The 20,293-nt window shown below is 44.1% G+C and overlaps 1 protein-coding gene and 1 pseudogene across 1 annotated transcript in view; both read left to right on the top strand.

Moving 5' to 3' along the window:
• LOC116860872 (DLA class I histocompatibility antigen, A9/A9 alpha chain-like) overlaps positions 1–5,636 on the top strand; it is an 85,292-nt gene extending 79,656 nt beyond the window's left edge. Inside the window, exon 5 of the mRNA XM_032847174.1 lies at positions 5,293–5,636. Within this exon, the coding sequence (XP_032703065.1) occupies positions 5,293–5,312 (20 nt within the window). The 3' untranslated portion in view covers positions 5,313–5,636. The remainder of the gene's footprint in view (positions 1–5,292) is intronic.
• LOC116860871 lies at positions 2,916–4,993 on the top strand (annotated as a pseudogene).
• Positions 5,637–20,293: the final 14,657 nt, after the last annotated feature.

The raw sequence follows: 20,293 nt of genomic DNA, 5'->3' as shown, positions 1-20,293 counted from the left end.
AAACCCACCCCAAAATTGCTAAAACTCATACAGCAATTCAGCAACATGGCAGGATACAGAATCAATGCACAGAAATCAGTTGCAGGGGCACCTGGGTGGCTCAGTAGGTTAAAGCCTCTGTGTTCGGCTCAGGTCATGATCCCAGGGTCCTGGGATCAAGCCCCACATCAGGCTCTCTGCTCAGCAGGAAGCCTGCTTCTCTTCCTCTCTCTCTGCCTACCTCTGTGCCGGCTTGTGATCTCTGTCTGTCAAATAAATAAATAAAATCTTTAAAAAAAAGAAAAGAAATCAGTTGCATTTCTACACACTAACAATGTGACTGAAGAAAGAAATTAAGGAATTGATCCCATTTACAATTGCACCAAAAACCATAAGATACCTAGGAATAAACCTAACCAAAAAAGTAAAAGACTTGTACTCCAGAAACTATAGAATAAATATAAAAGAAATTGAGGAAGACACAAAGAGAAGGAAAAAGCTTCCATGCTTATGAATTGGAAGAATAAACATTGTGAAAATGTCTGTGCTGTCCAGAACAATCTACAGATTCAATGCAATCCCTATCAAAATGCCATCAACATTTTTCACACAGCTGGAAAAAACAATCTTAAAATTTGTACAGAATCAGGAAAAAAAAACCTGAATAACCAAAAGAATGTTGAAAAAGAAAACCAAAGCTGGGGACATCACAATGCCTGACTTCAAACTATATTAGAAAGCTGTGATCATCAAGATAACATGGTATTGGCACAAAAACAGACATATAGATCAATGAAACAGAATAGAGACCCCAGAAATGAACCCTCAAGTCTATGGTCAACTAATCTCCAACAAAGCAGGAAAGACTATCCAATGGAAAAAGGACAGTCTCTTCAACAAATGTTGTTGGAAAAATTGGACACCTACATGCGAAAGAATGAAAATGGACCATTCTCTTACACCATACACAAAGATAAACTCAAAATGGATGACAGTCCTAAATGTGAGACAGGAGTCCATCAAAATCCTAGAGGAGAACACAGACAGTAACCTCTTTGACCTTGGCCACAGCAAGTTCTTCCAAGACATGTCCCTAAAGGCAAGGGAAACAAAAGCAAAAATTAACTTTTGGGACTTCATGAAGATTAAAAGCTTCCGCACAGCAAAGGAAGCATCAACAAAACTAAAAGGCAGCCTATGGAATGGGAGAAGATATTTGCTGTCGATGTCAGATAAAGGGCTAGAATCTAAGATCTATAAAGAACTTATCAAACTCAACACCCAAAATAAATAAATAATAACAATCCAATCAAGAAATGGGCAGAATACATCAACAGACATTTCTCCAAAGAAGACATCCAAATGGCCAACAGATAGATGAAAAAATGCTTCACATCCCTTGTCATTGGGGAAATACAGTGAAAACCACAATGAGATACTACCTCACATCTGTCAGAATGGCTGAAATTAACAAGCCAGGAAACAACAAATGTTGGAGAGGATGTGGAGAAAGGGGAACCCTCTTACACTGTTGATGGGAATGCAAGCTGGTACAGGCCACTCTGGAAAACAGTATGGATGTTCCTCAAGAAGTTAAAAATACAGGGGCGCCTAGGTGGTTCAGTGGGTTGAGCCTCTGCCTTCGATCGGGTCATGATCTCAGGGTCCTGGGATCAGGCCCGGCATTGGGCTCTCTGCTAGGCAGGGAGCCTGCTTCCCCCTCTCTCTGCCTGCCTCTCTGCCTACTTGTAATCTCTCTCTCTCTGTGTCAAATAAATAAATAAAATCTTTAAAAAAAAAAAATAGAGCTACCCTATGACCCAGCAATTGCATTACCGGGTATTTACCCCCAAAAATACAGATGTAGTGAAAAGAAGGGGCACCTGAATCCCAATATTCATAGCAGCAGTCTGCAATAGCCAAACTGTGGAAGGAACTGAGATGCCCTTCAACAACAGATGAATGGATAAAGGAGATGTGGTACATACATACAATGGAATATTACTCAGCCATCAGAAAGAATGAATACCTACCATTACATGGACATGGATGGAACTGGAGGGAATCATGCTAAGTGAAATAAGTCAGTCAGAGAAAGACAATTATCATATGGTTTCACTCATATATGGAACATAAGGAATAGCAGGGAAGACCACAGGGAAAGGGAGGGAAAACTGAATGGGAAGAAGTCAGAGAGGGAGACAAACCATGAAAGACTCCGGACTCGGGGAAACAAACTGAGGGTTACAGAAGGCAGAGTGTTGGGGGAATGGGTTAGTTAAGTGATGGATATTAAGGAGGGGACATCTTGAGATGAGCACTGGGTGTTATACGAAACTAATGAATCACTGAACACTACGTCAAAAACTAATGATGGTGGCTAACTGAACATAATAAAAAAATGTATTTCCTTTATATGCCATGGTTAATACGATTATAAACGAATTAATCAATTTATAAAGCTGTTTTATTATTACTATGGCAAATATTGATAAATAAAACCCACAGACACACGATTATCCTTGGGATCTTCAATAATCTGTGAGACTGTATATGTAGATATCCTGTGAACAGAATGTTTGAGAATCACTGACTCACACAGTTCAGGGAGACAGTGTGACAGAGAGTGCTCTGTGCCATAGGCGTGGGGTCCGCACAAGTCCCAGGTCCCTTGGCCTGCCTTTCAGGGTAGGAGGCAGTGGGGCGAAGTCTGGGGCCAAGAAGCCCAGCAATGCGGAGCCCTCATCTCCCAGGGTTTCACTTCCCCTCAAAGCTTGTCTTGGGTCCTTCTGCCTGGATACCCATGACACACCCCCAGTTCGCATTCCCATTGGGTGTCAGATTTCTGGAGTGGCCAATCACCGGCACTGCAGTTCCGGGTTCTAAAGTCTCCTCCGAACCCAGCTGCGACTGAACAGTTTACCCAGACCGGGAAGATGCAAGTCGTGATGCCCCAAACCATCCTCCTGCTGCTCTGGGGGGCGCTGGAGGTGACCAAGACCTGAGCAGGTGAGTGCCAGGAGGGAGGAAAATCCCTCTGCGGGGCGGAAGCGAGGGGACCCCCGGGAGGGGACGCGGGACACCGGGGAAGGCGCCTCTCCCGCCCCAGACCCCCAGCCGCCCCCGCCCCCGCCCCAACCTGTGATCCCCGTCCCTCCCCGCCTCCGCCTGCTCTCCCCCACTCCGTGTCCCCTCCCCCTACCCTCCCGGCCGCCTCCACCTGGGCCCCCGGCCCTGCGCCGGGAGGAGGGTTGGGCGGGGTCTCAGCCCCTCCGCGCCCGCAGGCTCCCACTGCATGAGGTATTTCTACACCGTGGTGTCCGGGCCCCGTCGCGGGGAGCCCCGCTTCATCGTCGTCGGCTACGTGGACGACACGCAGTTCGTGCGGTTCGACAGCGACTCTGCCAGTCTGAGGGCTGAGCCCCGGGTGTCTTGGATGGGCCATATGGGGCCGGAGTTTTGGGACCGGGAGACCCGGAAAATCAAGGACACCGCACGGACTTTCCGAGTGAACCTGAACACCCTGCGGGGCTACTACAACCAGAGCGAGGCCAGTGAGTGACAGGGCCGGGTGCAGGTCACGACCCCGCATTCCCCACCCATGTTCACAGGGAATTGAGAGAACCCTAACGGGAACTCTGGCCCTCCCCGAACCAGCGGTAACGTTTAGGCGGTTTTACTTGTGTTTGGACTTAAACCGGCCTGTTGGGGCGGGGAGGGTCTCACACCTACCAGGCATGTATGGCTGTGACGTGGAGCCGGAGGGGCGCCTCCTCCGTGGGTACAATCAGGACTCCTACGGTGGTAGGATTACATCGCCCCGAGCCAGGACCTGCGCTCCTGGACCGCGGCGGACACTACGTCGCAGATCACCCGCAGCAAGTGGGAGGCCGCTGGTGACTCGGAGCTCTATAGGAACTACGAGGAGGGCAGGTGTGTGGAGTGGCTCCCCAGGTACCTGGAGAACCCAAAGGAGACCCTGCAGCGAGCAGGTACGAGGGGCCACGGGGGCCTCCCTGCTCCCCCCTCCCCTGGGGCTGGCTTCCCACCAGGGAGAGGAAATGGACTCAATGTCAGAACACCGCCCTCCCACTGGTGGGGAGAGGGAGGTCCGCCTGGGTGTTCAGGTTCCTACTGGAGAGTGACTCACCCAGAGGGCTGCTTTTCTCTAAAGGACAATTGAGGAATCCAGTCTCTCCCAGGAGGCAGGTGGAGACCATTCCTGAAATAACCCATCAGTCTTTCCCTTTAACCCTGGCAGCTACCTTGGAAACCATGACTTTCCCCTCTCAAGGCCTTTTTCTCCAATGATAGCATCTTTGGGGTCCCGGCTCTGGGTTTCCTGACTCATTCACCTGCACCACAGTCAGGACCACTAGTGCGGTCTCCCTCATAGACCTCCTACCCTGGGTCCTCTCCCTGATTCTAGAATTCCTAGATTAGGAGATCCCAAAAGTTAGGTTGATAACTGGGCTTTGTGCTTCTTCAATCCAAAACAGTGGCCCAGGGTTGGTGGTATAGTGGTGAGCATACCTGCCTTCCAAAACAGTGGCCCTGGTCACATGAATGCCCTTTCAGTGGCCCATAAAGGTAAGCCCGAGTGTGGTGGATTTTCTGATTCTCTTCCTCAGAAACCCCCAACACACATGTGATAATCTCTGACCGTGATGTCACCCTGAGGTGCTGGGCCTTGGGCTTCTACCCTGCAGAGATCACCCTGATCTGACAGCAGTGAGGGAGAGGACCTGATCCAGGAAACAGAGCTTGTGGAGACCAGGTCAGCAGGAGATGGAACTTTCCAGGAAGTGGGTGGTTGAGGTGGTGCCTTATGGAGCAGAACAGAGATACACATGCCATGTACAGCATGAGGGGCTGCCCGATCCCATCACCTGGAGATGGGGTAAGGAGGGTTTGGGGTCGAGCCTCTTCTCAGGGAAAGCAGAAGGCCTTCTGGAGAATTTCAGCAGGGTCAAGATTCAAACTAGAGGTCTGGGGCCCCCACTGTCCCTTCCCTTTCCAGAGCTGCCTCCTCCCACCATCCCCATCATGTGGATCATTGCTGGCCTGGCTCTCCTTGTGGTTACTGTGGCATTTGGAGCTGTGATCTGGAGGAAGAAGCGCTCAGGTAGGGAATGGAGTGGGGGGATCTGAATTTCTTATCCCACTGGGGGTTTCCTAGGTAGCAGACCATCCTGCCTTGTAACTGGAAAGTACCATCCTTGCACATGTACTTGCCCACTCTGGAGCCGATCACTAACACTGACTCTGTAGCAAACACTTGTGACAATGAAGGATACATTTTCATCTTGGCAGTTCTGGTGATGGGGACCTGACTCCCAGCAGTCACAGGACAGAGAGGAAGGATCCTGCTGAGAACAGACCTCCAGCAAGTCAGGTAACCCAGTGACCCCACACCTCATTCTTCGTGTTTCCTGATCCTGTCCTGGGTCTTCAGGCACAATTCTGGAAACTTCATTTTCAACCAGGACTAGGAGTTTCCTCTAGGATCTCATGGCCTCGCCCTATCCTCGGCCTCTAACATGGTATTTTCTTCCCACTGGAGGAAAAGTACCAGCCCCATACCAGGTTCCTTGCTCAGCAGGGAGTCTGCCTCTCCTTCTCTCTCTGCCCCTCCCCCTGTTCGTGCTCTCTCTCTCACTCTCTCAAATAAATAAATAAAATATTAAAAATAAATAAATAAATAAATAGGGTGCCTGGGTGGCTCAGTGGGTTAACCCTCTGCCTTCAGCTCAGATCATGATCTCAGGGTCCTGGGATCAAGTCCTGCATCGGGCTCTCTGCTTGGCAGGGAACCTGCTTCCTCCTCTCTCTCTCTCTGCCTTCCTCTCTGCCTACTTGTGAACTCTCTCTATCAAATAAATAAATAAAATCTTTTTTGAAAATAAATAAATAAATAATAAAAATCATTCCAGTTTAGACCCTGTGCAACTCCATCTCTGGTCCATGAACAGCTGATAATCAGACTGTTTTTAGCAGATCCAATGATGTGATATTCATGCTCAGTTTTGCTTGGCAATGACCAGTCTCAGACAGGAGAAGGTAGAGCTTTCTGGCTTTACACTCACTTTCAACTTCTGTGTGTACTTTCTGTGGGCTGAGGAACAGTTCCCAGACCAGGGCTGACTCATTGTAGACACAGATCAGCACTGGTTTAGGTGACTTACACTCTAGCACCTGCTCTGGTGCCAGATAAACAGCAGAAATGAAAACATAGTTAATTGGGATGCCGTCTCCAATAACATGGTAGACTTAAGTTTTAAGGCTGACTTTCCCCCTAAAAACAAGTAAAAATGATAGATAAAATAGGACAAATAGCCAAGAATGTAGTAGAACAAGCAGGAGAATAATCATTTAGGCCAAAATATGAATTTAGGCAATAAATCAGGGAGAAATATTGTTCTGATCCTTTAGGCATTTTTTCAAGTCTAGAAAACCTTAGCTTGGCTTCTCAAGTTCATGAGCTTAGTAGACAGGAAATGATGCCCAGAGCTTGTTCATGTGAGGAGCATGAAAGACACCCCCTCCCTGAAAATCTGGGAAACAGGTTCATATCCTCAGAAAAGGGCAAAACATCAAAATCTTCTGTGTCTTCAAGTACAAGAGTACTCTAAGGAAATTTGCCTTTGAGTCAGCTAAAAGAGCAAACAACAATTTCAAAGAATTTGTAATCATGGACTACTCCTTCTGTGATTTGTAGTCCAAATTTGCTTTATCATTGGCCATTGGGCCAAAATCATGTCATTAGTTTAGTTGATAATTGTCGTGGATTGGTGATTGCCCAGAAATTGCAAGAAAGAAACAAACTGGGTCGCCTGAGTAGCTCAGTCAGGCATCTGCCTTCAGCTCAGGTCGTGATCCTGAGGTCCTGAGATCGGGCCCTGTGTGAGCTCCTTGCTCAGCAGGGAGACTGCTTCCCCCGTGCCTGCTGCTCCCCCCTGCTTGTGCTCTCTCTTTCTCTCTCTGACAAATAAATAAATAAAATCTATTTTTTTTTTTTAAAGAAAGGAAACAAACTTAACTTCAGGGCAAACAACTGGTTCAGATGGCAGAGCAGGCAACTATTGATCTTGGAGTCATGAGTTTAAGCACCCTGTTGGACATAGAGCTTACTTTAAAAAAACAGAGTCCCGGGATCGAGTCCCGCATCGGGCTCCCAGCTCCATGGGGAGTCCGCTTCTCCCTCTGACCTTCTCCTCGCTCATGCTCTCTCTCACTGCCTCTCTCTCAAAAAAAAAAAAAAAAAAAAAAAAAAAAAAAAAAAAAAAATCTTTAAAAAAATGAAATAAAATATTAAATTTAAAAAATTATTTTTTAAAAATGACAAATTTCTGTAGAAAATCTATATTTAACTTATGTGCCAAAAAATTTACATTAACAGGGTACCTGGGTGGCTCAGTGGGTTAAGCCTCTGCCTTCAGTTCAGGTCATGATCTCAGGGTCCTGGAATGGAGCCCCGCATTGGGCTCTCCACTCAGCAGGGAGTCTGCTTCCCCTCTTCTCTCTCTCTGCCTGCCTTTCTGGCTACTTGTGATCTCTCTGTGTCAAATAAATAAATAAAATCTTTAAAAAAAAAAATTTACAGAAACAGGGGCCCCTGGGTGGCTCAGTCAGTTGAGGGTCAGACTCTTGGTTTCTGCTCATGTCATGATCTGAAGTGTCATGGGATCAAGCCCTACATGGGGCTCCGAGCTCAGTGAGGAGTCTGCTTCTCTCTTTCCCTCTATGCTCCCCCTGCTTGTCTTCCCTATCTCAAATAAATAAAGAAAATCTTTTTAAAAAAAAAGATAAGTAAAAATTAAAAAAAGAAAATGTAGAAAAACAGCAAAAAACACCTCTTTAAAAAAACTATGAAATATAGTGATAAATCATTAGATGTTGAAAAATATTACCATATAGGGGTGCCTGCGTGGCTCAGTGGGTTAAAGCCTCTGCCTTCAGCTCAGGTCATGATCCCAGGGTCATGGGATCAAGCCCTGTATCTGGCTCTCTGCTCAGCAGGGAGACTGCTTCCTCCTCTCTCTGTGCTTGTCTCTCTGCCTGTCAAATAAATAAAATCTTTAAAAAAATAAATAAGTAAAATAAAATAAAATATTACCATATAAAATATTCACCTAATAAAAAGTAATCAGTAAAAGAGTGGAAGCATAGAAAACAAAAAACAAGAGGTAAAATGGCATCATAAATCCAAGTGCATCAGTATCAACATTACATGTAAATGGATTAAATAAGTCATTCAAAGTGCAGATTGTTGGCCTGCAAACAAAACAAGATTCAGCTATGCTGTCTGCAGTAGACACATTTGAAATTCAAATATAAATAGATTAAAATTAAAGGGTCAGGGGAGGCCTGGATGGCTCAGTTGACCCTTTAAAAAAGCGTCTGCTTTTGGCTCTGGTCATGATCCCAGGGTCCTAGGATCCAGCCCTACATAAGCTCCCTGCTCAGCAAGGAGCCTGCTTCTCCCTCTCCCTCTAACCCTTCTCCCTCCACTCCCCCACTTGTGATCCCTCTCTCTCAAATAAATTAATTAAATCTTTAAAAAAAAATTAAAGGGATGGAAAAGATTTTTTTTTAAAGATTATTTGACAGAGAGATCACAAGCAGGCAGAGCAGCAGGCAGAGAGGAAGGGGGAAGCAGGCTGAGGGGGAAGCAGCGGAGAACCTGATGTGGGGCTCCATCCCAGGATCCTGAGACCATGACCTGAGTCAAAGGCTGAGGCTTAACCCACTAAGCCACCCAGACTCCCCAGGGATGGAAAAATTTATCTTAGGCAAATAACCATAGAAAAGTTGGAATGAGGGGTGCCTGAGTCATGCAAATGGTTAAGCGTCTGACTCTTGGTTTCGGCTTGGGTTGCGATCTCAGTGTTGTGAGATCAACCCACACCTCAGGCTCCACGCTCAATGCAGAGGCTGCTTAAGACTCTCTCACCCTCTCCCTCTGCCCCTCCCCAGTGTATCTCTCTCTCTCTCTCTCTCTCAAATAAATAAATCTTAAAAAGAAAGAAAGAAAGAAGGAAGGAAAGAAAGGAAGGAAGGAAGAAAGCAAGCAAGCAAGCAAGCAAGCTAGCTGGGGTGGATACACTCATTAGACAAAAGGAGCTTTAAAAATACTAGTAAGATGGACAGTGTCATTTTATAATGATAAAAGGGTCAAATCATCAGAAAGATGAAACAATTATAAACTTATATTCACCTAATGACTCAGCACTACATACATGAAAGCAAAATTGACAAAAATTGAGAGAGAAATAGATAATACGACAATAAGTCAGGAACTGCAATGTATCACTTTCAATAATGAATAGAATAACTATGCAGAGATCAATAAACATAAAGAAGACTTGAACCATACTATAAACCCAAACTAGAAATCTGACACTTATAGAATGCTCCACCAGTCAACAGTATATACATTCTTTTCAAATGCACGTGGAGCTTTCTTGAGGATAAACCAAATGCTAGGCCATAAAGCAAACCTCCGTGAATTTTGAAGGGTAAAAATAATAGAAAAAAATCTTTTCTTATCATAGTGTCATGATACTAGAAATCAATAAATGGAAGAAATTTGGAAAACTCACAAATATGCAGAATTTAACAGCACACTTCTACATAATCAAAGGGACAAAGAAGTATCAAAATGAAAATCAGAAAGTACTTTGAGATTAACAAAAATGAAGCCAGGGCATACCAAAACCTCAAGGATGCTACTAAAGCAGTGCTGAGAGGCAAATATATAGCTGTAAATGCTTATATTAAAAAAGAAACATCTCAGAGGTGCCTGGGTGGCTCAGTGGGTTAAGTGTCTGACTCTTAATTTGGGTTCAGGTCATGATCTCAGGGTTGCAAGATTGAGTCCTGCATTGGGCTCAGTGATGAGTGTGGAGCCTGCTTGAGATTCTCCCTCTCCCTCTGCCCCTCCTCCCCTTGCTTGCGTGCATCCACATGCACGTGTGTGTGTGTGTGTGTGTGTGTGTACTCTCCCTCTCTCTCTCAAAAAAAGAAAAAGGAAAGGATTATCTCAAATCAATTACCTCACCATCTATACTAAGTCAAAGAAAAAAGAGAAGCAAACTAAACCAAATGGAAGGAAAAAGTAAAGAATAGAGTGGAAATTAATGAAATAGAGAAAATAATAAAATAACTATATAAAACTAAATCACGTGATCCTTTGAAAGATCAACAAAACTGACAAATCTTCAACTAAACTCAAAAAATAAAAAAGAGAGAAGTCTCAAATTACTAGGGTCAGCAGTGAAAGAGGAGATATTATGACTGACTATACAGAAATAAAGAGAAATTGTGCGATTATGATGAACTATTATATTCCAAAATATCAACTTACTTAGATAAAATAGACAAATTCATAGAAAGACACAAACTACTAAGGATGAATCAGAGGAAACAGACAATTTGAATATATCTATAACAAGGTAGAAGATTGAGTCAACTGTCAAAAACTATTCAGCAAGGGCACGTGGGTGGCTCAGTGGGTTAAAGCCTCTGCCTTCGGCTCAGGTCACAATCCCAGGGTCCTGGGATTGAGCCCCGCATTGGGCTATCTGCTCAGCAGGGAGCCTGCTTCCCTTTCTCTCTGCCTGCCTCTCTGCCTACTTGTGATCTCTCTCTGTCAAATAAATAAAATATTTTTTAAAAAAATGCATGAGGGTTCGCTTCTCTCCACATCATCCCCAACACTTGTTATTTCTTATCTTTTTTTTTTTTTTTTGAAGCAAACTCTATACCCAACATGGGGCTCAAACTTACAACCCCAAGATCAAGAGTGGCATGCTCTACCAACTGAGCCAGTCAGGCGCCCTCTTGTCTTTTTGGTACTGGCTATTCTGACTGGTATGACGTAACATCTCAAAGTGGTTTTGAGGGGCGCCTGGGTGGCTCAGTGGGTTAAAGCCTTTGCTCTCGGCTCAGGTCATGATCCCAGGGTCCTGGGATCGAGCCCCACATGGAGCTCTCTGCTAGGCAGGGAGCCTGCTTCCTCCTCTCTCTCTGCCTGCCTCTCTGCCTACTTGTGATCTTTGTCTGTCAAATAAATAAATAAAATCTTTAAAAAAAAAAAAAGTGGTTTTGATTTGCATTTTGATGGGTAAGGAAATACAAATGGTAAGTGCAACATGCATGCGTGCTTGATGGACAGATATGTAGACCACCAGTTCTGACCAAGAGTCCCGAAACCTCATAAAAGAGATAATATGTGAGCTGCTTTTAAGGCATGAGTAGAAACCCAAAGGACACCCAGCACAAGTGAATGCGGCTCAGAATCCAGGACGTGAGTGTCTTTGCCTGGACCAGGACTGGATTCAGATGAAGCCGACTGAGGTGCCAGGTGCTTCCGGGTTAAGAAAGTGTCCTGAATTCTGACTATTCAGAAGTCACAGCTACTACATGTTGAAACATGAGAGAGTCTGATTTTTTCTGAAAAGCAAAATCCTGCTAAAAGGCATGTTAAGGGGCGCCTGGGTGGCTCAGTGGGTTAAAGCCTCTGCCTTCAGCTCGGGTCCTGATCCTGGAGTCCTGGGATCGAGCCCCGCATGGGGCTCTCTGCTCAGCAGGGAGCCTGTTTCCTCCCCTCTCTCTCTGCCTGCCTCCCTTCCTACTTGTGGTCTCTGTCAAATAAATAAATAAAATCTTTTTAAAAAAATAAATAAATAAAAAATAAAAGGCATGTTAAAAAGCAGAGTGTTGGGCCCTGACCAGCATTTCTCATTCTGTAGGGCCTGAAAACTGCATTTCTCACAAGTTCCCAGTTTGGGAGCTTCCCAGCTTGCCCCAAGTCCACGCTTTGAGAACCGTAGTCCTAAGCCTGTCTGGTTTGGTTTCTAGTATCAGAAGAGGTCTGGAAAAGGACTGGGGCAGAGGTGTAGGATAAACTAAACAATACCTGCTCCCCTCTCCCCGAACTCTACTCCCACCGCAGATCTCCAGTGTGGATTGCCTTGGGTTCCAGGAAGGGCAGGCACCCAGGTCACACCCAGTTGCGGAGGTCTAAGAGGGTCATCCAGAAGCAGTTCTTTACACACAGCACCTGGGGCTTCCTGGGACTCTACAGACGGGCTCCTGCCCCTCAGACCCTTCCCAGCCCTCACAACATTGACCTCCAGGCCTTGCTCTATCATATCTCAGCTGCTGGGACCTATGATGTGACTGGAGGAACACTGAGCATATTTTCCGATCCAAATACAGGGTAACGTAGCCTGATAATTTTTTTTTTCTTTTTCATAGCCTGACAATTATAAGCCAGCTAGCAAAGATAAAAGAATGGGCTAACAATGATGGTCTTTTGGCAAATATTTTGGCAAAGGGCTTCAGTAAGATGTCCTAGACTAAAACCACCCAAGTGATTTATTTTTGAATCACTGGGACTTTGAACCCACATGGACACTAGAGGGCGTCCTGAGATGTAGAAAGCTACAAGGGTTGTGTCTAACTACCAAAAAAGTCTTGGAGATTGGGCTTTCCTGCTTAAAACAAGATTTGGTCGACTTCCTTGACCAAACAAATTGCATTTATTGAGTAATCATGCCCTTATTTTACCCTTTTATGAATTAAAGACAAATTTTTTTTAGATAATGTCTAAATTTTAATTTAATTTTTTATTATTAATATATAATGTATTATTTGTTTCAGGGGCACAGATCTGTGATTCATCAGTCTTACAAAATATGTAGCACTCCCCACCATATATGCTGCCCTCCCCATGCCCATCACCCAGCCACCCCATTCCTCCCACCCCTCCACTCCAACAACCCTTGGTTTGTTTCCCGATATTAAGAGTCTCTTGTGGTTTGTCTCCCTCTCTGGCTTCACCTTGTTTCACTTTTTTCCTCTTTTCCCCTATAATCCTCTGCCTTGTTTCTCAAATACCACATATCAGTGAGATCATGTGATAATTGTCTTTCTCTGATTGACTTATTTCACTCTAGTTCCATCCCCGTCATTGCAAATGGCAAGGTTTCGATTTTTAGTGGCTGCATAATAGTCCATTGTGTATATATGCCACTTTTTCTTTATCCATTCATCTGTTGATGGACATCTGGGCTCTTTCCATAGTTTGGCTATTGTGGACATTGCTGCTATAAACATTGGGGTGCATGTGCCCCTTTGCATCACTACATTTGCATTTTGGGGGTAGATACCCAGCCGTGCAATTGCTGTGGTGGTAGGGTAGCTCTATTTTCAACCTTTTTGAGGAAACTCCATACTGTTTTCCAGAGTGGCTACACCAGCTTGCATTCCCACCAACAGTATAGGAGGTTTCCCTTTCTTTCTTTTTTTTTTTTTTAAGATTTTATTTATTTGACAAAGAGAGATCACAAGTAGGCAGAGAGGCAGGCAGAGGGAGAGAGAGAGAGAGAGGAGGAAGAAGGCTTCCTGCCTAGCAGACAGCCCGTTGCGGGACTCGATCCCAGGACCCTGAGATCATGAGCTGAAGGCAGAGGCTTAACCCACTGAGCCACCCAGGTGCCCTGGAGGTTTCCCTTTCTCTGCATCTTTGCCAACATCTGTCGCTTCTTGACTTGTTAATTTTAGCCATTCTCGCTGGTGTGAGGTGTTATCTCATTGTGGTTTTGATTTGTATTTCCCTGTTGCCAAGTTATGGCCCTTTTTCACATGTTTGTTGGCCATTGGATGTCTTCTTTGCAGCAATGTCTGTTCATGTCTTCCACCCATTTCTTGATTAGATTGATTATTCCCTGAATGTTGAATTTCATTCATTCTTTTTTTTTTAAGATTTTTATTTATTTATTTGACAGAGAGAGAGCCCAAGTAGGCAGAAAGGCAGGCAGAAAGAGAGAGGAGGAAGCAGGCTCCCTGCCAAGCAGAGAGCCTGATGCAGGACTCAATCCCAGGACCTTGAGATCATGACCTGAGCCAAAAGCAGAGGCTTAACCCACTGAGCCACCCAGGGGCCCAAATTTCATAAATTCTTGATGGATTTTGGATGCTAGCCCTTTATCTGACGCGTCATATGCAAGTATCCTCTCCCATTCTGTCAGACTTTGAACCCATATGGACACTAGAGGACATCCTGAGATTTATAAAGCAACAAGGGATTGTGTCTAACCACCAAAAAAGTCTTGGAGATTGGGCTTTCCTGGTTAAACCAAGATTTGGTCAACTTCTTTGACCAAATTACATTTATCGAGTAATTATGTCCTTATTTTACCTTATTTTAAAGAATGAAAGACAAATATATAAAGAAAGATAAAGCGTTTAAAAAGAAAATAACAAGGGGGTGCCTGGGTGGCTCAGTGGGTTAAAGCCTCTGCCTTTGGCTCAAGTCATGATCCCATGGTCCTGGGATCGAGTCCTGCATCGGGCTCTCTGCTCAGCAGGTAACCTGCTTCTCTGTCTACCTCTCTGCCTACTTGTGATATCTCTCTGTCAAATAAATAAATAAAACTTTAAAAAAAAAGAAAGAAAAGAAAAGAACATGCTGAGTTAAAATGATAGTAAACACTCTTATTCAAGGACTGATATAATTTTCAATTGTTTATCTTAACAAAGGTGAAGGAATTATTCCTGTCATATATTTTTCAGTTTTTTATTTTGAGTTTTCCAATTTCATTTGTTTTGTCTCATTTGGAATTATTATTTGTTTTTTTTGTTGTTGTTCTTATTTTTTTTTATGTTTTGATTTAGTTCAAAATTCAAGAGCTTCAAAAAGGTAAGAAGTCTATCACCCTTCTCCCATCCCTGACAGGCAACCACTGATATTAGTTCCTTGCTTATTTTTCCAAAGACATGTTATGCTTATGCAAGCAAACATTAATTAATATAATAATGTCTAATATATACATTTTCCCTTTTACACAAATTTTGACATATGTTTCCCCACACCTTGCTTTTTTACACTTAACCATGTACCATGGATACCCTCCCATAAGGACATCTTTTTTTTTTTTTTTTTAATTTTATTTATTTATTAGACAGACAGAGATCACAAGTAGGCAGAGAGGCAGGCAGAGAGAGGAGGAAGCAGGCTCCCCGCTGAGCAGAGAGCCCAATGCGGGGCTCGATCCCAGGACCCTGGGATCATGACCTGAGCCGAAGGCAGAGGCTTTAACCCACTGAGCCACCCAGGCGCCCCCCATAAGGACATCTTAAGAGCTTTCTGTGTCTTTTCTATTTTTTATTTTAAAGATTTATTTATTTATTTGAGAGAGAGAAAGCAGAGGGGAGGGTGGAGGGAGAGGGAGAAAAAAAAACTCAAGCAGACTTCCCCCTGAGTGTGCAGCCCTACCAGATCTCAGGACCATCAGACCTGAGCCCAAAGCAAGAACTGGATGCCAAACTGAATCAGCCACCCAGGAGCCTCGTGTCTTTTTATTTTTTAATGGTACTCCATTGTATAGATAGACAATGCTTCTTTTTTTTTTTTTAAGATTTTGTTTATTTATTTGACTGAAAGAGAGAGAGAGAGAGAGCATGCACAAGCAGGCTCCCCACTGAGCAGGAAGCCCAATGTGGGCTCCATTCCAGGACCCTGGGATAATGACCTGAGCTGAAAGCAGACACTTAACCACTTAACTGACTGAGCCGCCCATGTGCCCCAACACACAGTGCTTCTTAACCAGTTCCCTACTGATAGATTATTTATGTTTTTCTGTTTTTAAAATAGATGCTGCACTATATAATTTCGAATATAGCAATCTTATAGTTATGCAAGTTATTTTTGGACACCTTCCTAGAAGTGGGACTGCTGGGTGTATGTGTGTGTGTGTGTGTGTGTGTGTGTGTATGCATATATATATATATATATATTTTTTTTTTTTAGATTTATTTATTTAAGAGAGAGAGCACTCATGTAAGTGCATGGGGGTGGGACAGACAGAGAGAATCTTCAAGCAGACTGCCGTCTGTGGGTGGGATCCCTTGCCCCATGAGATTACCACCTGAGTGAGACCAGGAGTCCAAAAGAGCCACTCAGGCACCTCTATTTATTTATTATTTTTTTAACAATTTTATTTGTTTATTTGAGAGAGAGCATGAGAACTTAAACCCTGAGATCAAGAGGTGCCTGATCCACTGACCAAGCCAACCAGGTACCCCTGGATGTACACATTTTTTAATTTGGACAGAAATTGCCATATTGCCCTTCAGAAAAACATGACCAGTTTTGCAATTCCATCTGCAATGTATCTGAGTACCTGTCTGGGTATGCTATTTTTTAAATGATGAAAATATGTAGATGCATGTTTGGGGTTATTTGTGTACTGATGATATTTGAAATCCTGGGATGAAATGAAACTAGAATGATTAAGAAGGCAGTAAAAACAGAGCAAGCAGGGGTGCCTAGGTGGCTCAGTGGATTAGGCCTCTGCCTTTGGCTCAGGTCGTGATCTCAGGGTCCTGGGATCGAGCCCTGCATTGGGCTCTCTGCTCTGGGGGGAGCCTGCTTCCCACTCTCTCTCTGCATGAGTCTCTGCCTACTTGTGATCTCTCTCTGTCAAATAAATAAATAAAATCTTAAAAAAAAACAAAAACAGAAAAACAGAGCAAGCAGCCCAGATACAGTTCTTAAACACGCCAGTATTCAGAGGAAAGTGAGTTAGCAAAGGGAGTCAAAGAAAACTAGAGCTGTATAAGGCACACGGGCTTGGGCTGGGGGATGGGGGAACAGAACTCTACAATAATAGGACCACTTCAGAGAACAATTTAGCATCATGAGGTAGCAATGTGTAGTATCCACTCCTATAAATATATCCTAGGGGAACTCCCACAAGGCACCAGAGAAGCCCCAGAACATTCATTATAGAAAAAACTAAAGGTCAGTGGAGAGGATAAACTGTAGCATATGCATAGCATGGATCCCTTCTCACAATGAAAATACATGAACTATTTGTGCAAACATGGATTCATCTCATATATAATGTTAACTGAAAAAGCAAGCTATAGAATGATACATTCAGAGAGAAACAATTTACACAAAGTCTTAAAATATGCTAAATAAAGGAATTCTTTAAAAAGTCTTGGTAAGGGGTGCCTTGGTGGCTCAGTTGGTTAAGCAACTGCCTTTTGCTCAGGTCGTGATCCTGGAGTCCTGGGATCAAGTCCCACATCTGGCTCCCAGCTCCATGCGGAGTCTGCTTCTCCCTCTGACCTTCTGCTCTCTCATGCTCTCTCTCACTGTCTCTCTCTCAAATAAATAAATAAAATCTTAAAAAAAAAAAAAAAGTCTTGGTAAGGTGGGGCACCTGGGAGGCTAGTTGGTTAAGCCACTGCCTTTGGCTCCCGAAGTCCCTTGATCTAGTCCCACATGGGGCTCCCAGCTCCACCAGGAGTTGCTTCTCCTTCTGACCTTCTTCCCTCTCATGCTCTCTCTCACTTGCTCTCAAACAAACAAATAAATAAATATCTTTAAAAAAAAAAAAAGTCTTGGGGCGCCTGGGTGGCTCAGAGGGTTAAGCCTCTGCCTTCGGCTCAGGTCATGATCCCAGGATCCTGGGATGGAGGCCCACATTGGGCTCTCTGCTCAGCAGGGAGCCTGCTTCCTCCTCTCTCTCTGCCTGCCTCTCTGCCTACTTGTGATCTCTGTCTGTCAAATAAATAAATAAAATCTTAAAAAAAAAAAAAAAAGTCTTGGTAAGGGTGTCTGGGTGGCTCAGTTGTTAAGTATCTGCCTTCAGCTCAGGTCATGATCCCAGGGTCCTGGGATTGAGGCCCCCCCCCCCCCAACTGGGCTCCCTGCTCAGCAGGAAGCCTGCTTCTCCATCTCCCACTCCCCTTGCTTCTCTTCCCTCTCTCTGTATCAATTAAATAAATAAATAATCTTTTTTAAAAAATTTTTAAAAAGGCTTGGTAAAGGGGTGTCTGGCTGGCTCCATGGGTAGAGCATGCCAGCTCCTGATTTCAGAGTCATAAGTTTGAGCACCACAATGGGCATAGAGTTTATTTTCTTTTATTTTTATTTTTTAAAGATTTTGTTTATGGGGCACCTGGGTGCCTCAGTCGGTAAAGCGTCTGCCTTCAGCTCAGGTCATGATCCTAGAGACCTGGGATCCAGTCCCACACTGGGCTCCTTGCTCAGCGGGGTCTTCTGCTTCTCCTTCTGCATGCCACTCTCATTCACACTCTCTCTCTGACAAATATAAACAAATTAAGTCATTTAAAAATAATAATAAGTAAATAAAATCTTTAAAAAATAAAAAATAAAAATTTTATTTAATTAAGAGCGAGAGCTTGAGCACAAGGGGTGGGGGCGCAGAGGGAGAGGGAGAAGCAGACTCCCCGCTGAGCAGGAAGCCCCACGTGGGGTTTATCTGAGCCAAAGGCAGTCTCTTAACTGACTGAGCCAAACACGTGTCCCTAGAGTTTACTTTTTTTTTTTTTAAGATTTTATTTATTTATTTATTTGACAGACAGAGATCACAAGTAGGCAGAGAGGCAGGCAGAGAGAGAGGAGGAAGCAGGCTCCCCGCTGAGCAGAGAGCCCAATATGGGGCCCGATCCCAGGACCCTGGGATCATGACCTGAGCCGAAGGCAGAGGCTTTAACCCACTGAGCCACCCAGGCGGCCCCCTAGAGTTTACTTTTAAGGAATAAAATAGAATGAAAGTCTTCATAAAAACATAGATATAGGGGTGCCTGGGTGGCTCAGTGGGTTAAGCCTCTGTCTTTGGCTCAGGTCATGATCTCAGGGTTCTGGGATCGAGCGCCCGCATCAGGCTCTCTGCTCAGCAGGGGGCCTGCTTCCCCCTCTCTCTTTGCCTGCCTCTCTGCCTGCTTGTGATCTCTCTCTCTCTGTCAAATAAATAAATAAAATCTTAAAAAAAAAAAAACACATAGATATATACCAAATTCAACACACACACACACACACACACACACCAGGCAGTCCTTGCCTATTCAGGGTTAACAAAGCACATGCATATCACAACCATGCAAAATGAGGACTGTCCGCATATATCTCTATTATTCACTATGTATACTACATAGAGGGCATAACATAAAAATGTTAAAAATTGACAAACCTGATTGGTGACTCCATAAAGCTTTCTTAGAATTCTTTACTATTTTCTTACAGCTAGAACAACTTTGTAATAAAACTTTTGAAGTGGGGTGCCTGGGTGGCTCAGTGGGTTAAAGCCTCTGCCTTCGGCTCAGGTCATGATCCCAGGGTGCTGGGATCGAGCCCCACATCGGGCTCTCTGCTCAGCAGGGAGCCTGCTTCCCTTCCTCTCTCTGTCTGTCTCTCTGCCTACTTGTGATCTGTCAAATGAATAAATAAAATCTTAAAAAAAAAAAAACTAACAACTGCTTTAAAAGAAAAAAACAAAAACTTTTGAAGTAAATCCAAAGGAATTGAGCAAAATAAGTAAAATGAAAGAGTTGTGAGTGTGGTGAAAGCCACTGAGAGGTAAAGATGAAGAGGACGCCATTAGAAGTGACAATACTGGGTATGTATTTTGGTGATCCTGACCAGAGCAGGTTCCTGAAGAAATCTAAGCAGAAGCCAGAATGAAGAGGACAGGACCAAGAAAAATGAAGAAGTGTAAACTACAGGGGCCTCACAATCTGGGGTTGTGGTAAGGTGTGGAGGACTGGGAGACAGAGCTGGGATTCTGAGCTTTCTTCTTTGGGTCCAAAACTTGGAAGAAAAGGAATTAACATTTACTTAGTTCTTTCCAGAACATTCAAAGAGATCTTCTGAAATAGTTTTTTACAAACTGAAAGTTTAGAAACTGTTTCTCTAATAGTTCCTGGGTTCCTGAAAGAAATTAGGTACTTTGGGGGTGCCTGGGTGGCTCAATAGGTTAAAGCCTCTACCTTCGGCTCAGGTCGTGATCCTGGGGTCCGGGGATCGAGCCCTGTGGCTCTCTGCTAGGCGGGGGGCATGCTGCCCCCCCCCCACCGCCTGCCTCTCCACCTACTTGTGACCTCTGTCAAATAAATAAATAAATAAATAAATCTTAAAAAAATAAAAGAAATTAAGTACTTTGTCCTTGCTTTCTGAATACAAAGACAATGATGTGAAGTTCTTGGGGCTAGACCTCACAATTTGGGCAATGATTTTTTTTTTAAAGATTTTATTTATTTATTTGAGAGAGAGAGCATAAGCAGGGAGGAGAGGGAGAGGAACAAATGGACTCCCAGCTGAGCAGGGAGCCCGATGTGGGGCTCCATCTCAGGACCTTGAGAACATGACCCAAGCTGAAGGCAGATACTTAATGCACAAGCCATCAGGTGCCCTGGGCCATGATTTTTAGTAATGTGTGGAAAAATCAGTATATTTTGTCTTCTTGAGTAATTTTTTTTATTTTATTATTTTTTT

Source organism: Lontra canadensis, unplaced genomic scaffold (assembly GCF_010015895.1).
Source record: "Lontra canadensis isolate GAN:19392208 unplaced genomic scaffold, GSC_riverotter_1.0 scaffold186, whole genome shotgun sequence".
NCBI classification, from domain to species: Eukaryota; Metazoa; Chordata; class Mammalia; order Carnivora; family Mustelidae; genus Lontra; species Lontra canadensis.
This window is presented reverse-complemented; position numbering and strand designations above follow the sequence as displayed.